The following is a 10,646-nucleotide window of genomic DNA, read 5'->3' on the forward strand; positions in this document are numbered from 1 at the left end:
CCTCCCAAAGTGCTGGGATTACAGGCGTGAGTCACTGTGCCCGAACTAAAGCCAATCTTTTTAGAAAAGAAAAAAAAACAAAAAAAAACTGTTAACTATTTTAGCCAGTACCCATCTCTCCTTTCACATAACTCCAGCTGCTGTTAAAAACTGATTATTCTCACCGGGCACAGTGGGTGACGCCTGTAATCCCAGTACTTTGGGAGGCTAAGGTGGGCAGATCACGAGGGCAGGAGTTCAAGACCAGCCTGGCCAAGATGGTGAAACCCTGTCTCCACTAAAACACAAAATTAGCCAGGCATGGTGGCACATGTCTGTAATCCCAGCTATTTGGGAGGCTGAGGCAGAGAACTGCTTGAACCCGGGAAGTGGAGGTTGCAGTGAGCTGAGATCGTGCCACTGCATTCCAGCCTGGGCAACAGAGCGAGACTCTGCCTCAAAAAAAAAAAAAAGATTATTCTCTAGATATGTGAGGGAACCTCATCTTTCTCCAAAACACCATTCAAGCTGTTAAGGACACAGAGCCCCAGGCACATCCTAGACATCCAGTAAGTACTGGCACACGGACTGAGATTTCCATTCATTCATTTACCACGAACTCAAACTTTTACTAAGCACCGGTCTCAAACCCAAGAGATAAGCAAATTGATCAGGTGTATAACTTAGATTGGAAGAAATAAGAAAAGAGTGAAATATTACACACAGAAATGTAGGGCCAAAGGATCTGATCTGCAGGCCAGGAAACTGTACAAAGTGAAATATAACAGCAGGAACAACGTTCTGTGGCAACAGCTAATAAAAATGACAGCATGTACAACCATCCAGCTACTTAATGTCCAGGTGTATCTCCAGATCTTTCCATTCAGACTCTTTCAACCATGACTCACAATGATAAATTTATCTTGTGATTCAGTACATTTACACACATATATACATATATATACACATACATATATATATGTACACATGTATATTTAGAAACAGGGTCTCGCTCTGTCACCTAGGCTGGAATACAGTGGTGCAATTATAGTTTATTGAACCTCAAACTCCTGGGCTCAAGTGATCCTCCCACCTCAGCTTCCTGAGTAGCTAGGACGACAGGCATACAACAACCATTCCCAGCTACTTCTAAATTTTCTGTAGAGACAGGGTCTCAGTATGTTGCCCAGGCTGGTCTTGAACTCCTGGCCTTAAGCAATCCTCCTGCCTTAGCCTTCCAAAGCACATATTTTTTATATAGAATGCAACAATGGTGGTCAGGCATGGCAGCTCATGCCTGTAATCCCAGCACTTTGGGAGGCCAAGACAGGTGGATCACTTGAGGCCAGGAGTTCGAGACCAGCCTGGCCAAAATGGAGAAACCCCGTCTCTACTAAAAATACAAAAATTAGCCAGGTGTGGTGGTGCAGGTCTGTAATCCCAGCTATTCGGGAGGCCGTGAGAATCGCTGTGAGGTGGAGGTGGAGGTGCAGGTTGCAGAGAGCCGAGATCATGCCATTGCACTCTAGCCTGGGCAGCAGAGTGAGACTCTGTCTCAAAAGGGGGGGGGGGGAAGCAATAACGGTTTCATAACACAATAGTTAACATACAATAACACTCTAATAAATTTTTAGTTTTTTAAAACGTGGGTCATTATCCACTAAATTATTAAGCATAGCTCACTATAAGGTCCCAAACTGTAGCTGGCAAACACTGCAAGCTTGGAAAAACCCCAGGTGCCTGAAGAGCACTATATGAGTATACTCACTGTACCTTCTTCTCAAGGAGTAGAAAACTAGAAACAACTTAAAGGCTCACCAATAAGGAGTGGGTAAATAAACTGGGGTATATTTATACAAAGAAAGAGGGTACGGCAGTTAGAAAGAATGAACTAAATCTATAAAATCAATGAAGACCTCAAAAACAATAGTGACAACAAAAAGCAAGTTACAGAATGATAGAGTAACCAAACATATACATTAAAACCACAGAAAAAATAAACATGTTGTTTTTGAACATGTATAGTAATAGTTCAGAAATATAAGCTACAGGCCGGGCGCAGTGGCTCAAGCCTGTAATCCCAGCACTTTGGGAGGCCAAGACGAGCGGATCACGAGGTCAGGAGATCAAGACCATACTGCCTAACACGGTGAAACCCGGTCTCTACTAAAAAATACAAAAAAACTAGCCGGGTGAAGTGGCGGGCGCCTGTAGTCCCAGCTACTCGCGAGGCTGAGGCAGGAGAATGGCATAAACCCAGGAGGCGGAGCTTGCAGTGAGCTGAGATTCGGCCACTGCACTCCAGCCTGGGCGACAGAGCGAGACTCCGTCTCAAAAAAAGAAAAAAGAAATATAAGCTACAAAGACAATCATTAACATTCACAACAGTGGTTATACAGGCAGGAGGGAAAGGAGGGAAGAGACAGAGAAGGGGAACCCAGAGAACCTTGACTGTATTTATGATGTTTTTTGCTTTAAATAATATCTGGGTGAGGGGCATGCAGGTGTAAGCTTATTATTCATCTGACCTCTCTGCATGTCCAGCTATTTCATAAGAAAACCACTTTATGTCTCATGATGTCACCATCACACAGCTGTTGAGAAGCTCACGTGATGTCTTGCACTTGCCCACCCCCTCTGGGTGACATTCTAAGAGGTGTCTGAGCAAGCCTGTCCCAGTGCTGAGGACCTCGAGATCCACATAGACTCAAATCCTGGGTGAGCTGGCCATTTTGGGGAAAAAAGTAGCGATCAGTAAGTTTCCAATCGGGTACAGCTTCTAAAAACATTCAAGGATTCCAGTAAATGTGGGTGAAGATGAAAGAAATACCTTAGAAAAACAAGTATTAACTCAATTACTTTGTAACAGCTTTATCAAATTACATTTAGATGAATTACAGTCAGGCGTTGCTTAATGATGGGGACAGGCTCTGGGAAATGCATCATTATGAGATTTTGTCTTTGTGCAACCATCATACACTGCACTTATACAAACCTAGATATTATAGCCTACTACACACCTAGGCTGTATGGTACAGCCTACTGTTCCCAGGCTACAAACCTGTACAGCACAGGACTGTACTGAATACTGCAGGCCTTGTAACACAGTGGTAAGTATTTGTGTATCTAAGCATAGAAAAGATACAGTAAACCTATGGTATTAGAATTTTATGGGTCCACCACTGACCAAAACATTGTATGTGGCGTGTGACTGCATATCTCTTAATTATAATGCCCTTTAATTTTTAAATCACTTCAATGAAGAAGGAAACTGGGAAAAAAAAAAAAAGATGACCTTGACAATGCATTTTTATTTCTAAAAGTGTAATTCTGCAAAACACCTGATCTCAATCACCAGTTTCTGCATCAGCTAGCTGCATCACAGTGGTCTGGAAATTTAGAGAAAAAAAAAAATGTACATGTATGAATACGTCTGTGTATGTGTGAGATCTTTAAAAAAAAAATCTATATTCTGAGTCCAAACATCCAGAGAGTCCGATCCAGTGTAATTTTTAACCTGTATTTTGTTCATAAGCTCGCAGGTGGTTATCATGAGCATCCAGGCGAGGAAGGATTGCTCTGAAACAACTTTCATAACAAGTAAGATCAAAATCTAAGCTGGGGTGTAAACAAAAGCTGATTTGATAAGCTGAACGGATCATTCTGCATCAGAACACCAACAAGCGGCAGAGACTTACTTTCGGGGGGGGCACAACTCCCCAGGCCGAAGGTGATTTCATCTTCCATTGCCCAATTCCCCACACCGCTCCCAAACCTTACAGAGAAGGGGGAAAGGCACCAAGGAACCGCAGGAGACTCAGACTCTGCCCTCTGCTCCACCAAGGAACATGGCTCCCTATGACTCAGAAGCCCAAACAAGGTTTTCCCCAGCATTCTGCCAACCACTCAAACCTGTGCTGTTCAATGAGGCCATTCTTTAGCTATTTACATTTAAATTAGATAAAATTCAATTCTTCAGTCCCACTAGCCACGTTTCAGCTATTCATTAGGCTCATGTGGCCAGTGGCTACTGTACTGCACCAGCACACAAACATTTCTGTAGTCACAGAAAATTCTATCAGACAGGGCCGACCCAAAGCAGTAATTTCATTATGAACAGGTGTTTGTTCACATTTTCTCTGATGATAGGTTTGTTTTTCAAGCTTTTGTCCAGCCCCCCCACTTGAGGGATACAACACCCACCCAGAGTGACAGTGACTGCTTGAGGTGAGGAATGCTGGCAGAGACAGGCAGGGAAATCTCTAGGTCAGATGTAATTTGCAAACCACCCCCAGCCACAGGTCCCCACACCCCACCTCCTCCTATGGCTGAAAATCACCATGGTTCTTAAAAATTTTTTTAAGGAGCCTTGTTCCAGTTCTAACCACAAATGCCAACCTTCTAAGATTTAAAAAAAAAAAAAAAGAGAGACAATGTAGAGAAAAGTATTTAGGTGAAGGATCAGCTCATTCATGTAGCCAAAACAGAGCTAGTTAGAACACAGTGGTCTTTGGAAGCAAGGAGATATAAAGAGGATGTTTTTAAAGTTTCTACTGTGAAGTCTTTAATGCAGACGAAGGTAACCAAGCTAGTATGCTGAACTCCCACGTACCCATCACCAGCTTCAGCACTGACCAGTTCAAGCCCACCTGGTTTCCTCTATGCCGCCTCCCCTCCACCTTGGTGCCCTTCAGATAGGGGCAGCCAAGAAGCTGTGTCCACACTGAAGGAAGAGGAAGGCCAGTGTGCAGGGGTGGAGGCTGGCCTAGGGGCTCTCTAGGGTCAAGGTGTCATCCTGGGTGACAGCAGCTAACTCTCTGAGCCTCCGTTCACTAATAAAATGAGCCCCAATCTCATCACACTGCCGGGAGGAATTCATGAAATGGTCCCTGTGAAATGCTCAGCCTCACGTCTGGCCAAGGACAGGCTCAGGAAACGTCCACTCCAGTGACTGGTGTGGTGCCTGTCATCGTTCTCCTTCCACAGCCCCGCCACACTGCCTGCTCTTGGTTCCACCTCACTCGGTGTCTTCCTAACTCTTTTGAAAGCTAGCACAATTTGGTTTCAAGGCTTCAATTTGGGAGGAAAACAAAAAATGTGCTATGGTCTGAGTGTGGGTGTCCTTCAAAATCCATATGCTGAAACCAAATCACCAAATATCAAATGGAGGTGATAATGTTAGAAGGTGAGGCCTCTGGGAGGGTCAAGCCCTCATACACGGGATTAGTGCCATAAAAGAGGCCCCAGAGAGCTGCCTCGCCCCTCCCACCAGGCGAGGACACCACAAGAAGGCGGCAGCCATGAACCCGGAAGTGGGCCCTCACCCGATGAATCTGCCCTTGTCTTAATCTTTGACTTCCCAGCCTCCAGACAAGTGAGAATAAACATTTGTTTATACGTTGCCCAGTTTATGATATTTTGTTATAGCAGCCTTAAACAGACTAATTCTCTGTTCTATTAAATGTCCATACAGGAAGAGAGAATATTATCACCGCTACTGTGGTGGCTTACGACTGCGCCCACCACTGCTGCTGTGATCACGGCCTCCACTGCCATAGGCACAATGAGGCAGAATAATACCGACCACCAGCTGCTGAGCTTCCATTCTATGTTGAGCACCGTGTTAAACGCTTTATAAACATTATCTCATTCAGTCCTCACTGGCACCCTGTGAGATTCCTTTCTCATTTCCACTTGACAGTTGAGAAAATAGATCCAGAGAATTTAAGTGACTTCCCTAAAATCACACAGCTGAGGAAACTTTAAACCCAGTTCTGCCTGACTCAGAAGTTCCATGCCTCCCACCACCAAACCACAGCTAAAATCCTCCTGCAGGTAAGGTTCGATGTGAGAACCCACCCTTGCTCACCAAAATGAAGACATTTATATCGCATATTCTATAAGAGAAAAACTGTGAAAACAGACTCTTTTTTCAAATAGCTACTTGATGCTCTTTTTTTTTTTCTTTTTGAGAGATGAGGTTAAAGGGGATTTGACGAGCACAAAAAGCGTATCTCACCAGTGAGAAAAGGAAAGAAACGTAAAGCAGCACTTTATTACTACAACATTATGAACAATTCCCAGGGAAGAAATATGAGCTTGCAAATACAGGAAAGTACTCTGCAAATTTAAAAAAAAAAAGTACTTCTTGCATTTTAAATCAGTTATGCGAGAAAAGTCTGAGTCCCTTCCTGGAAATAATTCATTTTTTGAGACAATTCAAGATAATGGAAGTTGAGCTACAACCTTCTTCCAATAAATTAGCCACTCCGGAGAGAGAGGTACATGCATTATAAACGCCAAATTTTTCAGGCTGGGCATGGTGGCTCACACTTGTAATCACAGCACTTTGGGAGGCCGAGATGGGCAGATCACCTGAGGTCAGGAATTTGAGACCAATCTGACCAACATGGTGAAATCTCATCTCTACTAAAAATACAAAAATTAGCTGTGCGTGATGGCACATACCTGTAGTCCCAGCTACTTGGGAGGCTGAAGCAGGAGAATTACACGAACCTAGGAGGCAGAGGTTACAGTGAGCCAAGAGGGCGCCATTGCACTCCTGCCTGGGCAACAAGAGGGAAACTCCATCACAAAAAAAAAAGAAAAAGCCAAATTTTTCTAGTTAATAAGTGGCCATGAGTTTGATGCACTTTGGGACAGGAGATATTAGTAACTCACACAGTTACACAATTTAATAAACAAAATATAGCCATATATTTCTACATAAGAAAACCAGGCCGGGCACAGTGGCTCACACCTGTAATCCTAGCACTCTGGGAGGCCAAGGCAGGCAAATCACAAGGTCAAGAGATCGAAACCATCCTGGTCAAAATGGTGAAAACCCTGTCTCTACTAAAAATACAAAAAGGAGCTGGGCATGGTGGCGGGCACCTGTAGTCGCAGCTACTCAGGAGGCTAAAGCAGAAGAATCTCTTGAAGCCAGGAGTTAGAAGTTGCAGTGAGCCGAGATCGCACCACTGCACTCCAGCCTGGGTGACAGAACAACTCCATCTCAAAAAAAAGAAAACCAGAAAAACTGACACATAAAGCTTAGATATTTTAACTGGAAGGAAGTCCCCTTTTAATCTACGCAGGATTTGCTGGTTTTTTTCTTAGCTTAAAAGCCAGTGCACAGTACCCTACTTTCTATGTTAGTATTTGGTAGAGTCTGCCTCTCCTCTCCTCCATTAGATACTTGGAGGGCACAAATATCATTCCTCTCTGACATATAAGCACCTGGCATAAGCCTGGCACAGAGTGGGTATTTAATACATGTTTGTAGAAAGTGAGAGAAAAAAAAACCAATAGGAGAGAGAGAAAAAAAAAAAGCCAATAGGACGAATCTGAAATTGTTCTTCTGCATTTCTCCTGTTTATTACCATTGCAAAAGGCTTCACCGCAAGCCCAGCCAGGGACTTGGAGGGAAAGGGGGAGAATGCCCAAAGCTTGATCAATAGGCTCTTTCCATATAATTACATAAACCTAAACCCAGCCGCTTGCCCATCCTCCTGCCAAGAAGAAACAGACAATGTAGACACCATCCCTTAGAAGAGAACTGAGAGGAAACAAAGCAGGCCTTGCCTTTTCGTCCTGGTACAGCTTATTGACACTCTCCAGCTGGAAGCTGTGACTGGACTGGATTTTGTCGAGCTGCTCCCGCTGCTTCTCCAGCTCTCCCTGGAACTCGTTCTTCTTCAGCTCCACGGCGCCTCTCTCCGCAGCCGCCCTGCGGACCCTGCCTTCCAGCTCCATGATCCGTGTCTACAAGGAGACCACAGCATTAGGGCTGATGCCAAGTTACCCACGGAGCCTGGACCACCTGAGCGCCCTCCACAAAGACCACCCTGGGGCCCAGGGCCAGCACCAGCCTCATATACATGAGTGCCCAAGGCTCTGTGTTTTAAGTCAACTGTAAAGAAGCTGGCACAGGTTCTTCTGGAAAAATGGTCTCTGTCAGTGTAAGTAAAGGAAGGCTCCATGTACTCACACCACACTTCCCACTGGGTTTTTGTGAGGCTTAAATACGCTAAGTGCATAGAATGCCTCATGCTTTACCTGGCATGAGATGATGCTCAAATATTCAGTTCTCCTTCTCTGCTAACAAAGCGCTTAACAAATCTTTAGCAGACACAATCTCTGAAAACAGATTCAGTTTTCCAACCCAGACAAGCAGACTTCATCTGCCCAGAGAACAGGAGCTCCCGTGGAAGCTGAGACACAGGGAGTACAAGCCCAGGAGGGTAAGTGTGAGAACAGGACAAAGCGCAGACGGGCTGCGGTGCCACAGCTAAGCCCACGCAGGTTGGAATCCCTGCTCCACCTCAACCTCTCTGTGCCTCAGTCTGACACCCTGTGAAATGAGGAAAGTCAAGTCCCAACCTTGCAGGGTTTGTGCACAAAAGGAGTAATTTGTGTAAAGTACTGTGGAAGAGAAATTATCCTGACATTTATTAAAACGGTAAGAAAGACTACTCAAAACGATTGCGATAAGAGAGGGAAACTGCTCAACGCTGAGCACATCAAACACAGCTGGGGATTTATAGTCAACGAGCAAGCACAGTGCGGGGAGCCAGTGGATGGAAATCGCCTTCAGAGTAGGGGGATTCTTGCTAAACGCAGGCCAAGGACTTAGATAGCAAGGGTAGGGATGAGGAACTTGGTCAAGCATCAGGGGTAGAAGGACGGCTTAGCGGGATCCTTTGCTATGACTGGGCTGGGCACACCAAAGACAGGGAGTGGGAGTCGGGAGGGGCCAAGATCAAGGCCTAGTCAAGACAACGGCTCAGAAGGGCCCGACTCAAGTTTGATCAAGAGGAGCATCTCCGTCACTGCTCAGCACTGTACCTGACCCATGACTGCAACAGTAAATGAGAACGTTAAAATTATCATTATTAAATGATGAAGATAAAGATTGGTACCTTTAAAAACATATTTCTTACATCCATCATCCAAGTACACTTCCAATACTGCTCTTTGATATCTTGTGCACTGGAGGACCGCAAACAACAGACTGTGGCCAGTATATGTAAGCAAGCTGTCTTCCCAGAACCACCTCAGTAGCTCAAATGAAAGCTGTTAACTCACAGGAAAGGCAGGGAGGGATACCACAACCGCAATCCTACACAACCACAGAAGGGGCCTCTCCCACCCAAAGCGGAGCTGCTTGGGGTCTGACCCAGGGCTGTGGGGGTGTACAGAGCCCTAAACTTACCTTACAGCACGTGCCCTGTGCAAAATGCCCTGGCTAGCAATAAACAAACCCCTCGGACCCCATAACAAAATAAACAAAACATAAACATAAAATAAACATAATAAACAAAACACCTGGAGATCCACGCTCCGGGAGCTCGCAATCCAATAATTGAAGCCCAAGACGATGATGCAGGCCACCAGGGCGGCCAGCACGAGGGGCGGCGACTTCATGCTGCGACGCCCGTTTCCCAAGCCCATCATCTCAAAATCAGCACTGAGAATCTGCCAAGTAAAAGCAAATAAATACGCATCAATACTAGTATTTATCATCTCCGAAGCAGACCGTGTCATCCTTACAACAGAGAGGAAACGGGTCTTGCCAGGAAGCATGGGCTGGTAGCCCCTTCTTGATGTGCAAAGCTGTCGAGGGAGAAGAATATGCAGATGGCACGCACAAAGCCCACAGTGCTGTGCACCCAGGGCAGTGTGGCCAGCTCCCAGGACAGGCTCAGAGGAGCAGGCACCGCCCCGAAACCTGTCATAGATTAGCTCGAGACCTGGGGCAAGACATGATTTCTCTTACACTTCAGATTCCTCCCCTGTAAAATCATTACCATACTCACCTTCCCGACACAGTTTGAGAATTAATCATTTCTGTAAGCAGCAATGTTTGAGAAGCAATCATTTCTGTAAACACCAATAACAAATATTAAGTGCTTCCGCATCATATTAGAAAGAGTATATTGCTCATTACCCCTCAGAGACAGCTTTTTGCTTTGATTCCTAACAAGGGAGGTTTTTTCACCCTTGACGGGATTACTAATGACAGCCAATTAAAGCATTTCTCAAGCAAAGCAGAAAACCCATTCTAGAGGTGAATGTGAACCTCCCCCCCTCCACCCATGTACATCATTATTCAGGCACAGCCCTGGCTGTAGAAGTGTCTTCTCCTTCATGACACGCAACAGAAGTGGGAGGTGTGCCATCTGCCTGAAGTCACTGGGAAAAATGTGTTCCATCTTAGGATCTGAGATGGAAACAAGGCGTTCACTCCATGCCAAATGAGAGCACCTTGTCTTTCCAACATTCATTTCTCACTTTAGGGACCGTATCTGTGCAACTGCTGCATCGTACACCTCATGTTAGGAAAAACAGTGACTCTGTGTGAGAGCTACACAGTGCACAAAAATATAGAAGAAAGATGCCATAAATTTTGTTAATGGGCTTCAATTCAAAGCCAGGTCTGGCCGGCTGCAAGCACTGGTCTCCAGGAACAAGGAAAGTAGACTTTTTGGAACAGCTTTTGCTGAGCCAGATAAAACAGAACCTTATCAGAGTGAGAGCGGTTGCACTGCAACAAACAGCCTTTGAGCACAGAGCGCCTTTTACGCCAGGGGTGTCTAGCAACAGAGGAGGGAAGGGAAGGAGAAGAGGAGGGAAAAAGACAAGGGATGGGGAGGGAAGAGGAGACC

At 45.3% G+C, this 10,646-nt stretch overlaps 1 protein-coding gene across 1 annotated transcript in view; it reads right to left on the minus strand.

The window, feature by feature from the left end:
- The window catches only part of GOLM1 (golgi membrane protein 1), a 48,777-nt gene extending 39,112 nt beyond the window's left edge, over positions 1 to 9,665 (minus strand). The window contains exons 1-3 of the mRNA XM_017859915.1: positions 9,555 to 9,665; positions 9,307 to 9,456; positions 7,559 to 7,743 (exon numbers count right to left, since the gene is read on the minus strand). Coding sequence (XP_017715404.1) covers positions 7,559 to 7,743; positions 9,307 to 9,435 — 314 coding nt within the window. The 5' untranslated portion in view covers positions 9,436 to 9,456; positions 9,555 to 9,665. The remainder of the gene's footprint in view (positions 1 to 7,558; positions 7,744 to 9,306; positions 9,457 to 9,554) is intronic.
- Between the last annotated feature and the right edge of the window lie 981 nt (positions 9,666 to 10,646).

This window comes from Rhinopithecus bieti, unplaced genomic scaffold, assembly GCF_001698545.2.
Source record: "Rhinopithecus bieti isolate Rb0 unplaced genomic scaffold, ASM169854v2 scaffold_51345, whole genome shotgun sequence".
NCBI lineage: Eukaryota > Metazoa > Chordata > Mammalia > Primates > Cercopithecidae > Rhinopithecus > Rhinopithecus bieti.